Source organism: Marmota monax, unplaced genomic scaffold (genome assembly GCF_021218885.2).
Source record: "Marmota monax isolate L192 unplaced genomic scaffold, Marmota_monax_Labrador192_F-V1.1 WCK01_AAM20220418_F8-fsc00008, whole genome shotgun sequence".
Classification (NCBI taxonomy): domain Eukaryota; kingdom Metazoa; phylum Chordata; class Mammalia; order Rodentia; family Sciuridae; genus Marmota; species Marmota monax.
In genome coordinates, this window is record NW_026694432.1 from 9,693,624 (window position 1) to 9,718,718 (window position 25,095).

Sequence of the window (25,095 nt, forward strand, 5' to 3'; positions counted from 1 at the left end):
CAAAAATAAATAAATAAAATAAAGGCAAGCTGTCCATCTACAATTACAAAAATGATTTTTTTAAAAAATCTAAACTCTAATACACTATAGTTTCTGAGGCCCTCATTTTCCCCATCCAACAGTCTTATGTCTCTCAAAACCTTAACATATACTCTTCTGCCTTAGGCAAGGTATTCTTTAGTCAGTTATTCCTAAACCCTTCTATCTATCCAAATCCCACCATCATTTCAAAGTACAACTTAAACATCAATTTTTCTATAAAGCTGTATGTACCTTAATCTATATGGCGATCTTCTATCTCTAAAGGGCAGAATCATATGAACAGGCCATTCCTACTGTTCTGTATTTGTCAATGCCTAATATAATGCTAGGAAAAAAATAGGCTTTAAATACAGATTAAGAGATAAAACTATCTCTGTATATAACACACTATTTCTCTGTTCAAATCTACAGCTCATCTGTGATTAATTCTCCTGGATTATTTCTCCCCAGTTCTGTACCCTAGGCCTAAAGAACTCTTCTGTAATTTTAGCAACTCAGGAGGCTTAGGCAGAAGGATCACATGTTCAGGGCCAGCCTCAGCAACTTAGCAAGATTGTCTCAAAATAAAAAATAAAAAAGTGCTGGGGATGGAGTTCAGTGGTACTTTTCTAGTACCAAGAAAAAAGAAACGGGGAGGGGGGGAAGAATTATTCTTCTTGCACTCTATGATATTATAAGAACAATGTTAGATCCTTTTGATTTTATCCCTTTTGAAATATCTAGCCACACTGTGAGATAGTTACTATTATTTTGACTACTTTACAGAACCTGAAAGCTAGCTGCCCAACGTTGAATGGTTTGTAAATGATAATGTCAGGATTCAAGTCTATGTTTTCCAACTGTTGCTTTTGCTTCTCCAGATACCTTCTTAAAAAAAAACTATGCTCCCCAATCAATTCAGTCCAGTAATCAGTCACCCAGAATTTTCAGAACTCTACAGCCAACCTCATCTCTTCTGATTTAAAAATAAGTATGACTGTTTGTTTCTCCTCTGGGCAAGCAAGAGAAAAAACTCTCCTGAGCAAAAAACCCACTCTAAGAACTGGTAATCAGGAAGAACCAGATCTATAAAAGAAGGTTGGCCGGGCTGGGGATGTGGCTCAAGCGGTAGCACGCTCGCCTGGCATGCTTGCAGCCCGGGTTCGATCCTCAGCACCACATACAAACAAAGATGTTGTGTCCGCCAAGAACTAAAATAAATAAATATTTAAAAAAAAAAAAAAAAGGTTGGCCATGCTGAAGAGCTGGACAGTACATATGACATGTGTGAGTATGAAATTAATACGTACACAAGAGAAGCAGAGGCAGACCAAGTAAGGTTTAAACCCTGGGCTCTCCACTTAGTGGCTATATAACTTTGGGCCAGTTATATAATCTCTTTGAACTCTGTTAATTATTATAAAATTCACAGGATTATTATAAGGATTATATGCCAACACACTAAAGGCATATAGCATAGAGCTTAGAATAGACAAGTTCCCAATAAATGTTTTCTGTAATAGTTGTTGTTCTTTTCTTTCTTTCTTTTCTTTTTCCAGTAGTACTGGAAATTGAACCCAGGGGAACTTGTCACTGAACTATACACCCCTAGTTTCTGAAGAATTTTTATTTTGGGCTGAGGATGTGGCTCAAGTGGTAACGCACTCGCCTGGCATGCGCGAGGCTCTGGGTTCGATCCTCAGCACATTAAAAAAAATAAAATAAAGATGTTGTGTCCACTGAAAACTAAAAAAAACAAATCAATATTAAAAAATTCTCTCTTTAAAAAAAAAAATTTATTTTGAGACAGGATCTTACTAAGCTGCCAAGACTGTCCTAGAATTTGCAATTCTCCTGCCTCAGCCTCCAGAGTCATTCTGTAATAATTCTTGAAGTGAGAAGTCTGGGAAGGCAGGCATTATTAAGCATTCTATCCTTCTTTTTGACCACAGTCCAACAAATTAGAACATGCATAATTGATGCCATGGGGTCACAGCTTCAACCTCATTTGCAGCAACTACATGCTGTTGCCCATTTCACAGCTACCAGCTGGCTATTTGATCTCTGCGTTCTGTATCTGGCACTTCTCTCAAGGCCATATTCCAAAACAAAGATGACCAACATTCTTTGTCTCTATCCACATATTATCTGCTTAGATAATCCTCTCAGATTCAAGTGACTACCAAATTTCAATGTCTAGGCTAAACTGTTTCCAACATGGATGTTCCAATAAAAAGTTTGTAAACACTTAAAAAAAAATAAGGTAAAAGGCTGGGGCTATAGGAAGGAAGGCAGGGAGGGAGGGACTAGAGAACTGTCTATCTACAACTAAATAACAACAACAACAACAATAATAATGTAGTTAATAGAAATGCAAAGGCTACTAAGAGCCAAGATGGAATCACAAATTCTTGGAGTCACTATTTTGGCCACTGGGAAGTACCTTAAATTTCAACAATGAGTTGACAAAAGCTTCTCATACTGATGAGGTAAGACCTGTGCTATAGAGGATTTTAGCCATTTAAAATAACTACAGATCTATGATGCAACCAATCTCTACAGAAATCCGTTAGTCTAGCTTCATCTTGGTCTATGTTTTTATAAATGCACAGAGAGCATTAAATATTTTAAGATGAAATACACTTAAGAAAAATATGCATCACTTTAGAATTCAAAAAGACATTCAAGCAAAATTTAAAAACTTACAAAGCATGACTGGCATGTTTCAGCTTGACATTCTGGTCATAACTCATACAATGAAAACTCAAAATATTATTAACAAAAGAGTAAGGTGTGGAGCTGTAATTGTCATTCATTCATTTAACAAGTAAGTACTGAGGGCCTGTGCAGCTAAATATTCCTTTAGAATGTAGGGATATAACAGTGACCAACCCATTTCTCTTTCCATATGGATTTTTCATTGCGGGGTGGGGGGCAGGGGATGGACATAGAAAAGCAAATATGTTTCATGGAACTGATATGTGCTGGAAAGAAAATACAGCTAGATAAGGTGACACAGAAAAGCCATTTTAGATGGGTTAGTATATATTTATAGTAATGATAGCAGATATTAAAAATAAGGTAGATCAGGGATAGAGGGCATTATTTTATTTTTTGGATATACACAGGGTGCTTTACACACTGAACTATATCCCTAGACCTTTTTTTTTTTTTTTAAATTATTATTTTGAGACATTCAAGTCTTGCTAAGTTGCTGATGCTGCCATTAATCTTGCAATCCTCCTGCTACAGCCTCCTTAGTTGCTGGAACTGCAGGTGGGCATCACTCACACACAATTAAAGTAAAATTTGCTGGCAAGTTTTTTTCCATCTAAATTTGGTCATAAAAATGGAGATTTAGGATTACCAGGATACCAATAGTCAAACAAGTATAATGAAGGATCAATAGAGGAATTGAGAATGTATACACCATTAAGTGATGATTATGAGTACATGAGATTGAGGCTGAATGAAAATGTGTTAGGATCAACAGATCCAAGTGGAGTCTATACATTAAAGTGAACGAGGTAGAAAGAGAATAAAATATTTACAGGTAAAATTACAAAATGTTAATAAATATTATTATATAAAAAAATCTTTGGGATTCCTACATTTAGTAAGAAACTTCAGAGTAGAAATAAATGAAATTCATGGGTCAGATCTGAATGGTAGGTGAGAAAATTAAAGGTAGATAATGAAATAAAGATGAAGCAGTCTTATTTTTTCTGTAGAATCAAAAACTGAAAGAGAAAACTAATCCAAAGTTTTCTAAGGAAAATGATAGGTATAATGTGACTGCAAAAAATAGTTTAAAACAACTCAGCCACATAATTATTTTCCATGGTATCTAATTTGGCCACTCAAATGTTGCTCAATATATTCATGGACATGGGTTCAAAGCCAGTCTCACAAAAGTGAGGCATTAAGCAACTAAGTGAGACCCTGTCTCTACATAAAATATAAAACAGGGCTAGGGATATGGCTCAGTGGTCAAGTGCCAAGTTCAATCCTCAATATCCCACAAAACAAACAAAAGATATACTTTTTTTTTTTTTCAGGGAGTCTAGGAGTCCTACATTTTACAGAGTTAAATGCATAAAGTAACTAAGCTCCCAGTCTTTTTAGTTTATCTCTTGACACTACTATTAACAATTTCTGCATTTCTCAAAACAACAAAATTAAGAAAAAACTTTCATATTTAAAGATTTCACAGAAAACCCTCATCTAAAGATAAACATCATTTGTGTATTATTTAATTACCTACTTTCAAATCCACCTATAAAGTATTGCTATACATTCAATCTGTTAAAACAGTTACAAACACAGTTAAAGCAATACTTTGCAGTACACTAAAAATAAATAATCTTGGTTTTCATTCTGATGGGAAAGAGTAACCATACATCATCTCTACAAATAATAATAATAACAGTTATTTAATTTACTTACCTCCTTAATAGCATCTTCATTAGGGAGCATGGAACATAAACATGTGATATAAGCTTGCTGAAAAGATGACACATGTGAAATCTCTTTAGATTCTGCACATAGTTTTGATAAAGCAGTAGCCTGGGGGATGCAGTTAGATTTCAACAAATGTTTTATTCTCATTTGTAGAAAGGAAGGTCCTTCTTGTGCAATCAATTTATTGACTAGAAAAAAGGAAAAATAAAATTTTGATAACATACCACATATGGTGAAAGTTTTATATCTTTGTTGTCTTGCTTTTGGTTAATAAAAATTCAGCAGATATGAATGGGAAGTTTATTCTGGTCTCAATATTCATCTATCAGAGATAAGAGAAAAATGATGCTAATGATTTCCACATTAATTAGTATTTTTATTCCAAATATCAAACCTTTTAATAAAGTTATCAACATTTTATAAAAATAAATTATTTGGCCTTGTCTTTCCCTCACTTTCTGGTGAGACTAGTAAGGAATAGTGAAATGAACTATGCAAATAAAGGCAAGAAAATGAAGCAAGTAACCTACATAATATTAATAACTATCAACTGAATACTCATGAGGTATCAAGTTTTAAGCATTTAAAAATTTTCTTATATTCTTATTTATTCTTCACACCACCACCAAGGCAAGTATTATCCCCAGTTTAAAGTTAGGAAAATTAATATTCAGAGAAGTTAGGTAACTTGCCAAGGATTCCAAAGCCAGTGGTGCTCTTTCCTCTAAACCAGGCATTTCTCAAAGTGTGTTCCACCGACCAAAAGACCTGAGAGGTAGTCCTAGAAAAAAAAAGGATTCCTTGGTCAAATCTCTGAACAGTCCTGCAATAAAGAAAACTGTTCACTTTTATTTATCCCAATGTTTCCCAAACTGATTTGACCAGAGAACCCTTTTACACATATTATTAATGCCCTGTAAAATATATGTTCCTGGTTTAGTACACACTTTGGAAAATGCTGCTCTGAGTCAGGCGCAGTAGTGGTGGTACAAGCCTGTAATCCCAGCTATTTGGGAGGCTAATAGGAGGATTGCAAATTTGAAGCTAACAATTCGACAATTTAGACCATGTCTCAGAAATAAAATAAAAAGGTCTGCAGATGTAGCTATGGTAAGGTAGCCTTGGGTTCAATCCCCAGTAATGGGGTTCAGGGGAGCTATTCTTAGAACTATTAAATAATATGCACCTGAGTACTGAGTGTATAGTGCTCTGGAAAAGCCCTCAATTTTTGAATAGTCCATCCTTGACAAATGTGATATTACATAACATTACTTATAGAGCAGAGGTTGGAATACTGAATGGTAAGTCACATGATGGGTGAATAAACTGCTCTGGGTGGTTATTTTAGAATCGTGTTTCTCTGACTCCAAAAAGGCCTTCTGAATTACCCAGGGAGCTTAAACGCAGATTCTGATTTATGGGATTTAATAAATTATGAGGTCTTAGATGGGACCTTAAATTTTGTTTTTTGAATAATTTCCTTGATGATTTTCTCATTCTTTCTCTTTATATGTATGTATCAATCAGAGTTTTAAAAATTATTTTTATAAAATAGACTGCACTAGGGCTGGGGTTATGGCTCACTGGTAGAGTGCTTGCTTAGCATGTGAGAGGGACTGGGTTCAATTCTCAGTACTACATATAAATAAATAAAATAAGGTCCATTGATAACTAAAAAATATATTGGGAAAAAAAAACAGATAACACTGTACTTTTCAAAAGGCAAACAAAAAGGTCTACAGCTAAAAGTTGTCTCCCTTGCAGTCTGACCCCAGTGCCCTGGTTTCTCTTCCTGAGAAATAATTGATTCCAGTTTTTTTGTTTGTTTGTTTATACTTCAAGAAATATACTATGGGCACAAAGGACATTTTTATCCCACTTAATATATTATACAGATCATTCTATCACCAGCACATTTAAGTTATCTCATTAACAACTGAATAGTATCTATTGTATGGATGGATCATAATGCATCTCAATAATTTCCAACTGATACACTTGCAATCAGTTTCCAATCTTTTTTTTTTTTTTAAGAGAGAGGGAGAGAGAGGGAGAGAGAGAGAGAATTTTTTTTAATATTTATTTTTTAGTTTTTTGGCGGACACAACATCTTTGTATGTGGTGCTGAGGATCGAACCTGGGCCGCACGCATGCCAGGCGAGCACGCTACCGCTTGAGCCACATCCCCAGCCCCCAGTTTCCAATCCTTAGCAATCATCAATAATGCTGCAGTTTGCAACCCTGTACACACGTGAGTTTTATCAGTAGAACAAATTCCTAGAAGTGGAATTGCTAGATTAAAGGTTTTATTCATTTGGGTTTTGTTTGTTTTGGTACCAAGGATTGAACCCAGGGGCACTTTACCACTGAGCCACATCCCCAGCCCTTTTGTTATATTTTATTTAGAGATAGGGTCTCCACTAAGTTGCTTTTGGGGTTTGCTAAATTGCCGAGGCTGGCTCTGAATATGCAATCCTCCTGCCTCAGCCTCTCGAGCAGCTGGGATTACAGGTGTGCACTACTGTGCCGGCAACTTCATTCATTTGTAATACTGACTCCTACTGCCAAACAGCTCTCCAGAAGTTGTACCGATTTGCACTCCAAACAATGTAACTGCCCATTTCCTAAGGCACTTGAGAAAGTTATGGCTCCAGAGCTCCATCTCTAGAAATTCCATACAGACGTAAGTTGTTTTTCTTCCTGTTGTTGATTTGCTTTGTTTTTGTTTTCTGGTAAAGGGGCTTGAACCCAGAGATCCTCTACCACTGAGCCATACCCCCTCGCCTTTTAAAAAATTTTTACTCTGACACATTGTCTAAGTTTCTGAGGCTGGCCTCAAACTTGTGATCCTCCTGCTTTAGCCTCCCAAGTTGATGGGGTTACAGGTGTGGACCATCACGCCCAACTTTTTTGTTGTTGTTTATTTTTCTGTTTGGTTTTAAATTCCAGACATTTAATAATATGTGGGCAAGTTGAAAAAGCATGAAGGGCCGGCCTTTTCTATAAGTCTCCACAAAATGAACTCACAATCATATATCCCCTGCTTCTCAAATGGCTCCTTGTTTCTTTTCAGTAATGCTATTCTCCCAATTATACAAAAAGTAAAATTTTTGCTTTTTTTTTCCCCTTGTTACCTCCTTTCCTCAAGAAAATTAACTTAGCTCTTCTGTCCTTGCTATTATTTTTTAAAACTCTCTTCACTTTAATTCCTCCATATTATTTTCTGCCACACATCTCTTCTCTGTATCCTATTCAACCTAATGTAAGACACTGCTCTACTAGGTTGTAAGCAATCTTACAAATAACTCAGGAGGTAACACACCTGAAAACAGGCATGTCATTTACATAACTCCAAGCCCTTTTAAGTTCCCACAACATTTATTAAATATCCATATTATAGATAAGACATAGAACAAGGCCAGGCACAATACTAACAAGTTCAATAGTACTGCATAGTATTTGTAATAACTCCTTTATTACACTGTCAGCAATTTGTAACCATGTCTTTTGTATTCCCTAGAGAACTATGCACAATGCCATGCACATTACAGATATTTAATAAAACCATGTATTTAGTACCTGAAGGGTTATCAATCCCCAGTCAAAAACTTTTTTAACATCTCAACTTCATTCAAATTCTGCCTCCACAATTTTAACTACATGGTCTTGTGCATGTGTGATCTCTCACCTGTTTTATAGATTAAATGAGATACAAAAGCACTAATATAGTGCCCAACAAATAGCAGGCACTCTAAAAATTCGCTGTTATATCTAGAAGGTAAAAACTATTTTATTCAATATATTATAATTAAACCATTGCTATACCCATTTTTAAAATCTTGTATTTTAAAAACTATTTTTTTTTAGAGAGAGAGTGAGAGAGAGAGAGAGAGAGAATTTTAATATTTATTTTTTAGTTTTCATACTTTGTTTGTATGTGGTGCTGAGGATCCATGCCAGGCAAGCGCGCTACCGCTTGAGCCACATCACCAGCCCTTAAAAACTATTTTAATATAACTAATTATCATTATTATTATGCAGGTGTGTACCACCGCATCAACTCTATTTTTTTCAAACAATATAAACAATGTAAAATACCTAGACCCTCCTTTCCAGTTAGATTTGTTTGCCTAACTTTTCTTTTATTGAGCCATTTAAAAGAAAGTTGCAGGGGCTGGGGTTATATATAGCTCAGTGGTAGAGTGCTCGCCTAGAACGTGCAAGGCCCTAGGTTCAATCCTCAGCACCACATAAACATAAATAAATAAAATAAAGACATTAAAAATAAGAAAAGAAAGTTGCAGAAATCATGAAATTTCACCTTTCGTATATGTCATCATATAAAAACAATTAACATTTAAGATTCAGTTAAAAAGAGCTCTATCATGATGTCTTTAATGATCATACCAGGCAGAAATTTCAGCTGGCACTTAATACATACCTCAAGTTATGAACTATTTAATTTGAGGCAGAGGCACACAAAATCAGAAGACAGGAAAAAAATGTTTATAGGCCTTTATTGGTTCAAAAAACTATACTGAAATGCATTTACTGAGTTCCTTGGAAGTAAAAAATGTGCACTTTTATGCTTGATACTAAGAAATCAATGAGATGATAATCACTGCTTTTGGTATCAAATATATTGACATCTGTGTTGCAAGAACAGTGGAATTAAAAAGTAAGCTTTCTAGTCTTTTGATCTGAAATTAGGCTAAGGATCAATGTAAAAGTAGGTAGGCCTCAGGTTGCCCACCACTTACACTGTGATCCTCAGTATAATTCTTCAGTACATACCATGTACCCAGAATCTTATAAATGGTGGGGGCTTAATTAATCTTTACTGAACGGATAGGATACCATGGGTCATTAGATGAACAATGTTTCTCCCCCTTTCTTGATATTTCCCTGTGTGAAAAAAATTACTAATAATCCCTAAGGTAGTTGACACATTTGATTAGTCCATCATGGGAAAATATACGGGGGATGTTTAACTCAACTCTACCCTTTTGCCTCTAGGGATTTGGCCTGCTTGGATGGAGCATGAATTCTTCTCTGTCCTAGTCAAGACTATCTAGATGAGGATGCTAGTCTGAGATACTTTTGAAACTAGTTATGGGCTACATAACAACATTTCAATCAATTCCAGCCTGCACACATCAGGGTAGTCCTGTAAGATTATAAGGGAGTTGAAAAATTCCTACTGCTAGTGACATCATAGCCACCATTATAATGTAATGTATTATTCACATATTTGTGATGATGGTGTCAGTGTAAATAAACCTACTAGACTACCAGTATTACAATACTCTTTTTTATAGTTGAGTATACTCCTTCTATTTATTAAATAGTTTACCGTAAAACAGTATGTTGTGTTATACCAGCAGAAGCCTCATACATTTTGGGTTTAAAGCACATCTTTTTTGTGTCTGTGCATGTGGTACTGGGGATTGAACCCAGGGGTACTCTATTACTGAGTCATACTTCCTGCCCTTTTTTAGTTATTATTTGAGACAAGTTCTCACTAAGTTGTGAGGCTGGCAGGAACTCGAGATCCTCCTGCCTCAGTCTCCTAAGTAACTAGGATTACAGGTGTACCTTGCTATACTACACCTCTTGACTGCAAGAGGGCACCTGAAATGAATGACTTTGTTTAAATATATTCTTGACTTTCATCTGAAAATGATATAATTAATGACAGTTCTCAAACAAATTCCCATTGTTAAGTGGCGCATGACTATACTTAGTTCTGTCCTCTAGCAGCTTTTAGCAATTATAAAGTTAATACTTTAGCCTCCATCTATGTATATTTACAGATACCATTTATTGAGGACCTCAACAGAAAACAATAAAATACCAATCTCTTTTCTATTTAACAGCTCTACTCCTTCTTTTCTTATTTTTTAATTGTCAGTGCAATGATAAACAATAGACTCATCAAAGACCAGGACCAAGAGAAAATCTAAACAACTTTATGCTAATTTTCTTACTATACAGAAAGACTTAAACAGCATGTACATGGTGGTCAAATTTGGTGAATAAATTAATCAACTGGGATATTTTAAGGCACCAAGCTTCTTATTCCAAGACCTAAACTGAAGATTTGTAGAAAAGTATAATTGTTTTGAACCTGTTTTTATTATAACAGAATGTGATCCTCTGAGCTTTCCATTAACTTCAAGTAAATAGTTATAATTGTTGTCTATATCAAATATAGCCTAAAATGTCAAAACAATGTCTAAAATGCAAATGTCAACTCACATTTATACTTTAATTTTCATTATAAGCAAAGCTCTACCATATACCAAAGACTAGCAGATTATTGCAAAGTGATATTTTGAACACTACCTAAAATTCCAAGAATCCTTACTTATATAAGCAAAACATTAAATGCTAATAATTTTTACTACTCAAAAGAAAAGTGAATGACCAGGTATATAGAGGCAAAATTCATAAAATTTTAACCCATAATCAACTAAATTCTCCTCCCAAATAGTCAATGAAGTATTAAGAGTTACCTTCTTCTGTTTCTACTGGCTGTTGAGACAGAATTTTAAGAAGAATTGGGTTTTTCCACACCCCTTCTTGGGTAACATGAACCAATATTTGTAGGTTATTATTTCCAAATTCCAACAATGTATTATGTGACTCCTAAAACAAAAACAGAAAATAAGCCAGTAATTAACACTTTGTCTTATCAATATAGCTGAACATCTGTGAACTGAAAGGATCTTTAACTTGGATTTCCTAAAAATAAACTAGCAAAAACATAAGGACTACACTATCCTCAAAGCTTTATGCAGTTCTGTTGCTACTTTTTAAATTACTGAAAACTTTAAAATGTTTTCCTGAATTCCCCTCAGGTAAAATTATCACCACAATCAATAATTTAGCTCTTGCACTACTACTGAGTATCTAAAGTGCCCTACTATTAAGATGGTCAGACACTCTAAGACCCAACAGCCTTAGCAATAGCTGACTTAATTATTTTGAGGCCACTGGTCCAGCTTTCTTTTAAAAAGATTTTGCAGTATTCACAGTCTATGCCTTCAAAGAGAAATATTGCTTAATTATACTAATTGTTATATAACTATTTAAATTCTTCAATTACCATTTAAATGAGAGGCAGCTCTACATAAAATGTTAAGAAAAGTCTAGGTTATTATTTGATATTCTATTTCAGCACATAAACATGGAAATTTATATATAGTGGGTAAAGAAAAAATGGTCAGGAATTTTACTATAAATGATTATGTATATCTCACTGTCTTTTATTACTATCGAGGATGACTAATTATAATGAGGTTGTTCCCATGTTCTAAAATTCTAAATTGTTTCTCTTATTTTAAACTTCTGAAATTCTGTACAAACATAAGCTTCCATTTATAGCAATTTTTCTTGAGAAAAATATTCACCAAAAATATTCAGAGAACTAAGAATATAGTTTTATATTTACTCAAGTAATATATAACATATAAAAGATTGGCTTTAACTACACATACCCCAATATGCTGCTATCTTTCACTGAGAAGAGTTTAAGATATAGCACTAATATAGAAAATGATAATTTCAACCAACAGTTTGCTAATAGCAATACTAAACTAATGCTGCAATTTTCCTTTATCAGTTGACTGGTCCTCAGACTTCTTTCTCTTTAAGTTAGGACAGACATATACTTTGCAGTGAAGACAGACTCTATGTGGAAGCACCATAATTTTCTTTGCCTGGCTACCAAATTTACACTAACAGGACTGTACTGTTACACTTAGGTAGAAAACAGTATCACTGTCATGAAACACAGCCACATTTAAAAAAACCAAAGTTTGATTTTTTTTAAAGCATCTTTTACTTTTCATTTGCTGAAGTTCAAAATATAGCTAACTCAAAATACAAACAGTATATAACCCTGTTACCTACATATATCTATAATACATACATATATGTAATATGTGCATATATGATAACAAAATTACTTTTAAAAATAGTCTTAAATCGATTTTTTAAAAACTATGGTGGCATTTTAAAAATAATTTTAAAAATCAGGTTTCCTGTTAGAGGAAAATATTCTGTACCACATCTTGAAACCACAACACAGAAACATTAACATAAGATGTTCACTCTCATACCATTTAAAATAAGTATTAAAAATATTTGGTCAGGGGCTGGGGTTGTGGCTCAGTGGTAGAACGCTTGCCTAGCATGCCCAAGGCACTGGGTTCAATCCCTGATACCACATAAAAATAAACAAATAAAATTAAAGAATTGTGTCCATCTACAACTAAAAAAATATTTAAACAAAAGAAAAAGTCATTTCAAGGCTAGGGTTGTGGGTCAGTGGTAGAGCACTTGTGAGGCACGGGTTTGAGTCTCAGCACCACACATACATAAGTAAGTAAGTAAATAAATAAATAAATAAATAAAATCCACCAACAACTAAAAAATACATAGTAAAAAAAAATCTTTTCAGGGCTGGGGATGTGGCTCAAGGGGTAGCGCGCTCGCCTGGCATGCGTGCGGCCCGGGTTCAATCCTCAGCACCACAAACAAAGATGTTGTATCGGCCGAAAAACTAATAAATAAATAAAATTCTCTCTCTCTCTCTTTCTCTAAAAAAAATTTTTTTAAAAAAAGAACCTATTATTTAAAAAAATCTTTTCAGTGAATATTTTCATATCAACAGAAAAAAAGTCTGGAAGAGTTACATAGTTTAAACATGATTGAGAAATGTTGTATTTGTGGCCTGTTTTTTTTTTTTTAATATTTATTTTTTTAGTTGTAGGTGGTCACAATATCTTTATTTTATTTTTATGAAGTGCTGAAGATGGAATCCAGTGCCTCACATGTGCTAGGGACCAACTCTACCACTGAGCCACAACCTCAGCCCCTTGTGGCCTGTTTTCACAAAAACTGTTCTTTTGCTGAGCACCATCACCACATCTACCCTTAATCCCAGCTACTCCGGAGGTTAGGTTTGAGACCAGTCAGGGAATTTGGAGAGATCTTGTTCAGAAAAGACAGGGTCTGGCAGGGATGCAGCCCAGTGGTAAAGCACTTGCTTTGTATAGGTGAGGCCCTGAGTTCAATTCCCACTACCACAAAGCAAGCAAAGAAACAAAAAAGATTATTTTGCTGAAAGTATCCTCAATACCATCTGGGCCTTGTCCACTTATTACATAAAATAAGAGAAATTCAGAGTTTTGTCTTTCAGATTTCAAAAGGGACCATTTCTTAAATCAATATTCTTACCTTCATTAATTTTACTGAACGTATATTTAAAAATACAACCTAAGTATCTGATAACAACTGAAAAACCTACATGGAGTAGGGAGAAGGGGTAGTGAGAAGGCATTTGTTTTATTCAGGCAAACAATCTTAAGAAAACAATGAAGAAATAGAGTATTTTCTCTAAAGACTAATAAAAATAATACTAATAGTGTTAAGAGTATGTGCTCTTCTGGAATGGCATATGCCAGGATGAAACTACCAACAGGCCTTAAAACACAGTGACAAAAATCAATAGACTATGCATAAAAGATGATTTTAGTAGCTATAAAGGCATGTGAGAAATTAGTACTGCATTACAAGGATTAAAATATGCTAAACCTGGTGTGGTGGTTCATTCCTGTAATCCCAGTAGCTCAGGAAGCCCTAAGCAACTTAATGAGACCTTGTCTCAAAACTGGGATGTGACTCAGTGATTAAGCATCTCTGGGTTCAATTCCTAGTACCAAAAAAGAAAAAAGAAGGAAAAAAAAAAAAAAAGCCAATAACATGACAAAGATTCCTCTTCTCCCCAAAGAGAAAAACATAATTTCATTTTGGTTATACATCCCAAAGGAAAGAAATTTCCAGATAATGAGGTATGTTTTTTAATATGTAAATCTTTATTTGTCCCTATATGAAACAGATCCAAGAGTTTGTGTCCTGAAGAAAGCATTTAACAAAATAAGCTCTGGGCTTGAATGTGAGTGTTATTCTGGACAAGTTAATTAACCTCTCTCTGTGCCTGTCTTCCTACTCGTAAATGGAGAGTAAAATCATCCTCAAATTATAAGGTTTATTTGACTAAAGGACATAAAGCCTGCCAGTATAGAGCAGTGATCATAATTAGTGATCAATAAATGAATGATTGCTATTATTTATTATGTCTATTTTTAAAAATAGTTTTTTGATCTCCATCAGTAACAAGACTGTCTACTGTTGCTGGCACTGTATTTGCTTTTTTTCATATTCTATCTCCCACCCTAATTTATCACTTTCTGATCTGCTTACCTAAGAAAGGTGACAACCAAGTCAACGTGAGAGCCTAAATAGTTCTCCCATAAGTAAAATGCATGAACATAATCTATACGACCGTATAACCACATGTGATTTAGTTTTTTGTTTTTTAAATTATTTCTGTCATTCTGGGGATTAAATGCAGGGCCTCACACATATTAGGCAAGTGCTCTACCACTGAGTTATATCCCCAACCCAGATTTTAAATTTTTGATAGCTTGGAAATCAACAAATATTTTTCATTATTTGAAAATATAGACAGAATAAGGCTATGTAAAGAAAGCAAAATCAAATGAAAGAAAAACTCCATTTTTTTTTTAACATACCCCCTCATAAGGTAGAAATTCTTTTTCTCATGTCATGAACTTACTATTGATATATAATGAACTTGTTTTTGTTTTAAATTTCTGATTTTAGTTTGCTGGGAGTAATTAAGTAGGTGTCTTGGATACCTATACAGAGAATATTTTGACTTAAAATCAACTCACCTGTAGAGACTGAAGGAATGGTACCCAGACTTCACAAGGCAGTTCACTTTCAGACACTGAAAGCAGTAATTCAAAACAACTCCTACCAAAAAAAGCAAAAACAAAAAACAAAAAACTAAATAAGTATAAAATGGTGGTTACAGTAATAATTACAGTATGAAAGCAATAGTGAATATACATTTTACATTTGATGAGATTATTTTAAACTTTTTCACTCTTCAAATTGATATCTTGGCTTTTCAACTTATATCCCAAACAGTTTTGTTTAGGTAGGAGGAACAGTTTTGACTCCATAAATCAAAAACCGAAGCTCAATCTATTGCTAATTCAGTTGTAAAGTGATAAATATATGTAACTGTCATCTATACAGGTTTCTGTCACTTGAAGAGGAAGCACAATGATTAGCGAAGTCATTTCTTCATCACTAACAAATCAAGCAAAGAAAAAAAACAAGTTTCTTTTTTGTGTCCTAATCATTACCCAGACACAGGGAAAGCAATGACAGGAAGAATTTTTTAAAAGAAAATGTATAATAACTTGAATAAAGAACAGCTCAAACAAGAGCTCCCTAAAATCTTGCAGAATATTACTTTATCACTCAGGGATTATTAGGATAGGTAACAGAAAATATGAGACTTGGCAGGAAGAACAATGGGATTACAAAACCAGGAATGTTTGTGTTCCATAAAGGTATGATGTTAGAGGTTTTGGCTTTAAAGAACAGAAAGGAAAACAAGGCAGATCAGAGAAAAATAAAAGGAACTACCTAGACAAGAAGTTATCCCAGTAAACCATCTATAAGCTGAATAAAATAATGCCAACCTAAACTTGAATAGCTGTTGTATTTTTTCAGTTTGCTGATGGACAATACATTAAAGGTATAATTTTATCTGCTACCAGGAAGTCAATATTAAAACAGCAAAATGACCATGGACCTTAGGATGGTAATTTTATATTGTATCCTGATGCTTTCTGCTGGTTAAATTATTCGTAGTTCAAGTAATATAATCAAATTGCAGGATTGCATGGTATTGTCCCCAAAGTATGTTGCGATCCTCAAAGATCACAGCAGTTTCCAGATATTCTGTCATCTGAATATATACCTAAGGGACAGAGGTAAAATGTATCATTCTTGGATTCTAAGAAAGAGTAGGAAAAAAGGCTCTAGAGGCAATAAGATTATGTTGTTTTGTTGGAACTCCACCTGGACTATATGATCTGGGAACCTGAAGAAAGCAAAGAGAATTTCATTCAAAATTATTAATTAATGGTGCTTTGAAGAATGTAATGTCTTTTAAAAAATAAGTCAGGCAAACACTATGACACAAGGTACTCAATATTTAGAGTGATTTATATTCAACTTACAGTACTAATCTGCCAAGCACTAAGAGGACATCTTCACATTCAGTAGTCAAAAATGGACGTGCACTGGCAAAACTTTGGATGGCAAGTCGATATACCTCCAGAAGATACACAATATGTTCTGATGCATTCTTGTTGCTTGCATATTGCAATAAAGTCTAAAAAATAAAAATATTTAATTATTTTACAATTAGAACTAATGAAACAATTTGTCTTTGTTCTCAAAAGCACTGTCCCTTCCTTTTCTTCTAACAGACACACCGTTTATTTGTCTTTTTAAGGCTCTGGTTTATTTAGAGGATACTATTTTCATCACTTAATTGTTTCAAGGACTTAAAGAAAAGGCAGACTTATTCTTTTGATATGAGAATAAATTTAAAAGCAAAACCATAAAATGCCTACAGTTCTCTTTATAGCCCTGAAATGAAACAGTGAGTTTCATTAATACAACATTAACTTAAGAGAGAAAGAGAGAAGAGGAGGAAGACAAGGGGTAAGGGTGAGGAGTTATTCTTACACAGGGCCCAACAGTTCTAGGGTTCCATAAAATCATCTTCTACTCACAAAAAATTGATTAGGCTTCCAGAGATTAATTTATGTTGACCAAATTACAAAAGGCAAATTTTATATTGTTTTTAAAAGGTTTATTAAAAAGAATTCATCATAAAAACCAAATGCCAGTTTATTTGCTCACAACAAGGGATGATCACATCACCATGTAGCATCCCCGAATCCTTTATTGTAGATGAGGAGTGATAACTTCTGGTCAGCATGGAATTTAAATCAAAATTAAATGGAACTGTGATTAAAAGTTTAACAAATTACATGTGTCCTATCACTAAAAATTTGTTCAAATGATGGTTTATGTTCTCCTTGGAGAATGCTAAAAAAATTCCTGCCAAATTCTTATTTGAAGACTCTAGTTTCAAGGGATTTATTCTCTCTCGTATTATCATACACATTCTGACCAGGCTAGAGAGTTCCTAACTTACTTCTACAGGTAAGTCTTATTTTTAAAGGGTAGTTTTATCTTAAATACACTCTATCTGATATGAATTATTACCCCTAGAATAATTTCTTCAAAGATTCCTAGCTTACTTTCTGTTTTTGATTTTCCTGCCTAGAAAACTACAAATAGATATGGCAAAACTTTGGATGGCAAATAGATATGGTTGCACTGCAGGATTCGACCAGATTTCCTGAAGCTTTAGTTTCTACAATAATGGTCCTTATTATCAGTTCTGATAAGTGAGATATGACAGCATGGTCATGGTTGCTTAAAATTTTTAAGACCCTTATAAGGAAACATATGAGATAAGTCATTATACCATGTATAGTGAAAATATTCCTAACCAACACATTGAATTGCCTGATTTTTGCACACTTTAATATCAGATAAGCTATTTTAGTATGTCCAGTCAATTAAGTATCTTGCTACTTGGTTACAGTTATTTTAGGTAACTGGTTGCCTTCTATATTTTCAGAAGAGGATCATGTCACCATTTAATCAAATCCCAAATTTTAATAAAATGATGAAAGGATCATAAAACTGACCATCAAACAATTCTACCTCCCAGTTAAATGAGAAAAGGAATGTAAAATATGTGCTTAACTGTTACATAAATAATTTCTACTAATTTCTCAGAAGAAATTTATTAAAATCAATGTTAGGAATTCTGAATCAAGTCAGCAAATAACTTATTGCTTTTATCAGTTAATCTTAACAATCAGGGAGCATTAAAATTTTAAATTGATACTAGATTATTTTGGTATTGCTGTGGATTGAACCCAGGGTCTTCTGCATGCTGGACAACTAGTCTACTATCAAATTATATCCTCCGTCCTTGATATCAAGATTTTATGATCTTTAAGTCAGATATTATGTCTTATCAATCTTTGTTAAGTTTACCATTCCTTGACCCACTTCTTTTTTATTTTTTTTAGTTGTAGTTGGACACATTTATTTATTTAGTGCTGAGGGTCCAACCCAGCACCTCTTACATGCTAGGCAAGTACTCTACTGCTGAACACAGCCCCTCCTTGACCCACTTCCAATGGACATTCTCAAGTCTCCCTATTTGTAGAATACATTCACTTTTTTACTCATTTGATAACTATTGATAGTTTATTATTATCATACAGTTGCTAGGGGCTGGAGAAAGATAGGACCTACCTTCATAACCTTTGAGAATGAGTCAATATGATAGCTGAAACCACACATGCAAATTTACCAACTGTTAGCCAGGCATGGTGGCACATACCTGTAATCCTGTTAACTTGGGAGGCTGAGGCAGGAGGACTGCAAGTTTGAGACCAGCCTTAGCAACTTAGCAAGGCACTAAGCAATTTAGCCAGACTCTGTCTCAAACTAAAAAAATAAAATAAAAAGGACGGGGGATGTGACTTAGTAATAGGACACCCCTGGGTTCAATCCTTGGTATCAAAAAGAAACAAACAAAACAAAACAACCAACTTTTGCTAGTACAGAAAAGGGAAGGGCAGAACACATACTGACAGGATTGGTCTTTTCACAATCCCCAAGCCCACTAAGAGAGCCCCTGCCACCAATCTAATATCTTTTGATGCAGATATTCCATTAAGACTTCTATAAATTACACAATTTCAATTATTAAATTCACTGTGGAATGTTTGCTTACAATCTGCTCTATACTGATTTACACTTTCTATATTTCTAAATCTACACCCTCATGTTAGTTGAAATTAAATAGTGAAGTCTCCATAACATACCCACTATGAACTTATTTCTGGTATTTGAAGAATCACTGGAACAATCTTCATTAATATCTTCCTCCCCTCACCCCAGCACTGAGGATTGAACCGAGTGTTGTGCATGCAAGGGGCTAAGCTACCCTCCCAGCCCTCTATGATTTTTTTTTTTAAATGCAAGATTAGGCTGAATGAATCATAGCCACCCAAATAACATTTTAAATACTTTATGTAAACAAAACCGAATCAGGAGCAGTAAAGAAAAAAACAGAGATCTCTTGTTTCTCTTTTAAAAGACATTAACAAAATTGAAGGAGAAATGGGGCATAAATAATAAATATGACCCCTTCAAGTTCGGTGGCATTCTACAGAGATCAAATTGATGAACTCTTCCCTGTATTTCAGTAAAGTCATTTATTACATCAACACTACAATGTGGGAGCCCAGTGCTGAGGATGGAAACTATCATTGCCTTTAAAAGATAATGCATACTGAGATTTAAAAAAAAAAAAATTAGCCAACTTAGACACTAAATTTGACCATTCTTAACAGGGATGCTTCCATTCACATCCCAAGTATATTACCCTCAGATCACTCTATCACGCCCTTGTTACATGCCTCAACTACCTATTATACATTCCTATCTGGATGTCTATTCAAATCCTGAACATGTCCAAAACCAAACATCTTCCCCAGCAGATATGCTCTTCCTTCCACATTCTATCTGCCTCCTTTCAGAAGCCAAAACTAAGAAATTATCTTTGAAACCCCCATTCCAAAGTTAAGTGTTGTATTCAGAATTTGAACTAGGGACACCTAGCTCCAAAGACCAAACTTAATTACCATGCTTTACATCATCTCAGAATGCACAAGTCCACAGCTTTCTTAAGTATGTTTTCAAATTCTGCTGCTTCTTCCCAAGCATTATCTTTAATATTTTGTAGCAAGTAGTATTGTGGTCATCATTTGGCCTTCTTCCTAAGAGTTTACATCTAATTTCCATTCTAAAGTGCCCAGTTTTCCAACAATGGTGCTGAAAACCCATATTTTAGAATGTTAGTGGTTCATACAAACCTGACAAAAGATAGCTGGTGTTTATTCTGAAAACTGAACATCCCATGGCAATAGGAACTAATGTGATTTTAACAGAGAAAGGTATGCATTATTTTGAATTTTGCATATGAAGAAACTTTTGTATGATTTAAATTTCTTAGCACATGAATGTCTCAAAATCATAAATTTGAATAAAATGTGATCAATACTATATGAATTAGATTTCTACGAGGAAGCAGCACTTGAGCTGGAATCTCTGAAATATAAAAAGTAAAGTTTTAAAATGCAAAGATGAAGGTAATGGGAGGACTCCAAAGAGAGAGCAGCTTGAACAAAGTCAGAAAATGACTATGACAGATGGGGGATAAATGGTGAAGAGACTTAAATATCAGTTAATAATGAGGAAGTATTGAATGTTTCCTGTAAAGAAAATAAGCTGGGTGTGAGATGAAATAAAACAAGAAGAAAAACAGCAAGCTGCTTATACTGAGAGAGTAAATGGCTAAAATAAATTATAATCCTAAATCTTTTACTTATGTGTCACTGTGCTCCAACTCACACTTTGTATATTAGTTACAGTTGACTTTTTTTTTTCTTCTAGGAACTGGGGATTGAGCCAGGGATACTCTACCACTGAGCTACATCCCCAATCCTTTTTAATTTTGAGATAGGGTATCATTAAATTGCTGAGTCTGACCTCCAACTTGTGATCCTCCTGACTCAATGTCCAAATTAGCTGAGACTACAGTTGTACACCAACACTCATGGCTATGGTTGATTTTTTTTAAGGCCAAAACCAAAAAAGACCTACTTGTTAGTCCATTCACCTATCTATAATTTTTCTTCTGTAATGACTAAATCTTATTATTCATCATCTCAACCTACCAAGATTATTTTTAGATATAGATTCTGTTAGGGATTTAAGGATGCTTTCTAGCTTTGTTTCATTTTCAATTTCAAAACATACCTTCTGCTATTTTGCTATAATAGTAATATCATTTATTGTACTATTACCACTACTCAGAAACAGAATAATGTTAATAAGTAATATCAACACTCCTTTAATGTTTAAAGTATTTTAATAGACTCATGCTATATGTCTCTACATTTGTTGTAAAGTTTTCTTCAACATCAGTATCCTCATGGCTGTACAACCTTGTGTGGCTACCACAACTTATTACCTAATTTTCTATTTATGGACACATGCTTTCTAACTTTGCAGTATTATATATAACACTGAAATGAGTACTGTATGCCTAACTTTTTCCATGTATTCATGACAATTTTCTTAGAATAATGTCCTATAAATAGAATTGCTGGGTGCATGATTTTGAAGACTTTACAGAGTATCAAATTGTGCTCCAGAAAATTTGTTCCAATTTACATTTCTATTATCAGCATAAAATGGTGACAGATTGAGGAGCTATCACAATTATTATATATTATAAATTAAACACGATTTTTTTGAGGACCAGCATGATCGAGAATATATAATATTTTGTTTACTCAACTTACAATCTTTTCATCACTTGTGGTTGAGAAAAAATTGTTTCTTTAATGATATAAACTTAAAATTTAATTACTGGAGCTATCAATAAAGGACAGAGGTCAGGTTGGATGGGACAGCAGGAGGCATGGGGTTATTAATGATGGTAGAATGTAGTGATCATTATTATACAAAGTACATGTATGAAGACACAAATTGGTGTGAATGTACTGTGTATACAAGAAGAGATACGAAAAATCATGCTCTATATATGTAATAAGAATTGTAATGCATTCCGCTGTCATATATATAGTAAAATAATTTTCAACAAGTAGACCATGAGTATTCATTAGTGTCAGGGAAACCAGATATCCGTATGCAAATCAATGAAGATTGGACCTTACCTTAGACTAGACACAAATATCAATTCAAAATGTATAAAAAACCTAATAACTGAAACTACAAAACACTAGAAGAACACATAAGGGGGAAAGCTTTGTAACAGTGGATTTGGCAATGATTTCTTGAACAGCATACCAAAAAACACAAACAATAAAATAAAAATAGATAAACTAGTCTACATTAAAATTTAAAACTGTGCACTGAAGGTCTCTTATCAACAGAGTAAAAAGGCAACCCACAAAATGGGAGAAAATATTTGCAAATCATGTTAATGAATTAATATTTAGAATACATTTAAAAATTTCTAAGTGTCAACCACTTAAAAACAATTTTTAAATGGGCAGAAGACTTGAATATATATACAAATGGCCAACAAGCACATGAAAAGATGCTTAGTACTACAAATTAGGCAAATGCAAATCAAAACCACAATGAAATACCACTTATGTTAATCAGATTTTTGTTGCTGTGACCAAAATACCTGACAAGAATAACTTAGAGGAGGAAAAGTTTATTTGGGCTTGCAGTTTTAGAGGGTTAGTCTATGGTTGGCTTGGCCCATTGCCCTGGGCCCAAACTAAAGCAGAATATGTGGCAGAAGGGTGTGGTGGAGGAACACTGCTCCCTTCATGAAAGCCAGAAAGCAGAGAGAGGAGAAGGCGCCACTGGGGAGATGAACTCTTTCAGGGCAGTCCCTGGTGACCTACCTCCTCCAGCTGAGCCCACCTGCCTACCTTACCATCCAGTCAGCCCATTCAAATGAGAATGGACTGATCAGATTACACTTTCATAATCTAAACATCTCACCCCTGAATATTCCCAAAATAACACCTTATATTGAAACCATAACACCACTTGATACCCATTTGGATAGCTATTATAAATTTAATTTTTTAAAGTGTTGGATGTGGAGAAATTGGAACTTTCCGTACATTGTTGGTGGAAATGTGAAGTGGCACAGCTGCTATAGAAATAGTACAATGATTCCAAAAATTAATCAGGAATACCACATGATCCAATAGTTTCACTTTAATTATTTACCCAAAATAATGGAAAGCAAAATCTCAAAGATGTATTTGGAGAATTATATTTACAGCAGCATTATTATCAACAGTCAACAGGTAGAAGCAACCAAAGTGTCCATAAACATGAATGAATGAACAAAATGTGGTACATACATATGATGGAATATCATTCAGGCTCAAAAGGGAATCAATTCTCACACACGCTACAATATGAATGAACCCTGAGAACAATATGCTAAGGAAATAATCAAGTCACAAAGAGATTTTGTAGTTTCACTTTTATAACGTAGCAAATAGTCAAATTCAGAGACAAAGGGTAGAAAGAAGGGTGGCTGCCAGAGGCTAGGGAAAGGGAAGAATGAAGAGTTAGTGTTCAATGGGTACAGAAAATGTGAATATACCTAATGCCACTAAATCGTGCACTTAATGATTGAGGCCAGGTGCTCTTAGTACACACCTGTAGGCCCCTTACTCAGGAAGTTGGGGAGGGAGGACCTCTTGAGCTCAGGAGTTTGGGGTCAACCTGGGCCATGGCAAGACCTCCATGGCAAAAACAAAAAGTTAAGACAGGAAATTGTATGTTATATATATATTACCAGAATTTTTTTTTAAAGTGCTGTCTCAAGATTTTAGATTAGAAACGCTCAAGAAACCAAAGCAAATATGCAAAAGAAAGATCATGGGGTGGGGGAGAAATGAAGAAAAATATAAATTATCTCCAATTTTTGCTTCAATAGTTCAACACATCCAATTCATTTTGCTTCAATGAATTGCTACTCCTTTAAAAAAATTGTAATTATAGTAGAACAGAATGACATTATTTTATTTGTTTATTATTAGGTGTTGCTAAGGATTGAACCCAGTGCTCAGTGGCAAGTGCTCTGCCACTGAGCTACACCTCCAGCCAGAACTGCTACTCTTAAAAGATCTTCATATATTTTTTTTTAAGTCTAGAGATTTTTAAATCTAAGCTTTATCATACTGGGTAAAAATACCACAATCTGAGGCAACTGTGTAAAACAGACTAGAACAACACACATTTTGGCTGTTGGATTTCAATCAATGCCCCATCATTTATAAGATAATCTATCTAGATCATGAACTAAAATAAAATTCTATGCAGGTATGAGCTTATCAGGATAAACCCAACTACTATATATAACGATAAAGCTCTAACTTAAGGGGAAAAAATATATATATATATAAAATAAAAAAGATAACCTCTCTGGGTCTTGATTTTTTCAGATTAATCAACTGATATCGAAAACCTGTTTTACCAGACACTGTGCAATAGTTTTGGTGTTTTGTTTTGTGGTACTGGGTATGGAACCCAGGATTTCACCCACGCAAGGCAAGTGCTCTCTACTACTAAGCAACATTCTCAGCCCTTTTCAAAAAATTTTTGAGAGAGTCTCATTAAATTGCCTAGGCTGGCCTCAATAATTTGCTACCCTTCTGCCTCAGCCTCCTAAACAGTAGGGATTAAAGTCATGTGTCACCAAGCCCTACTATAATATGGCTTTTTAAAAAGTTGTGATAATAGGCTGGGGTTGTGGCTCAGCAGTAGAGCGCTCCTTAGTACATGAGAGGCCCTGGGTTTGATCCTCAGCACAACATAAAAATAAATAAATAAAAATAAAGTGTTGTGTCCAACTACAACCAAACAAATAAAAAATTTTTAAAAAATTAATAATTTAAAAAATTAAAAAGTTGTGGTAAAATACATTTAATATAAACGTTACATTATGAACCATTTTTAAGTGTACAGTTCTGTGATACTAAGTATATTAGTGCT

At 34.3% G+C, this 25,095-nt stretch overlaps 1 protein-coding gene across 2 annotated transcripts in view; it reads right to left on the minus strand.

The window, feature by feature from the left end:
* Positions 1-25,095, minus strand: part of Rlf (RLF zinc finger) — a 72,423-nt gene that overhangs the window by 29,077 nt on the left and 18,251 nt on the right. The window contains exons 2-5 of one of the 2 annotated variants that reach the window (XM_046468374.2): positions 16,611-16,765; positions 15,246-15,327; positions 10,998-11,130; positions 4,468-4,670 (exon numbers count right to left, since the gene is read on the minus strand). In XM_046468374.2, coding sequence (XP_046324330.1) covers positions 4,468-4,670; positions 10,998-11,130; positions 15,246-15,327; positions 16,611-16,765 — 573 coding nt within the window. Of the gene's footprint in view, positions 1-4,467; positions 4,671-5,174; positions 5,264-10,997; positions 11,133-15,245; positions 15,328-16,610; positions 16,766-25,095 lie in introns of those variants that run through there. The other variant, XM_046468375.2, reaches the window with a different exon arrangement.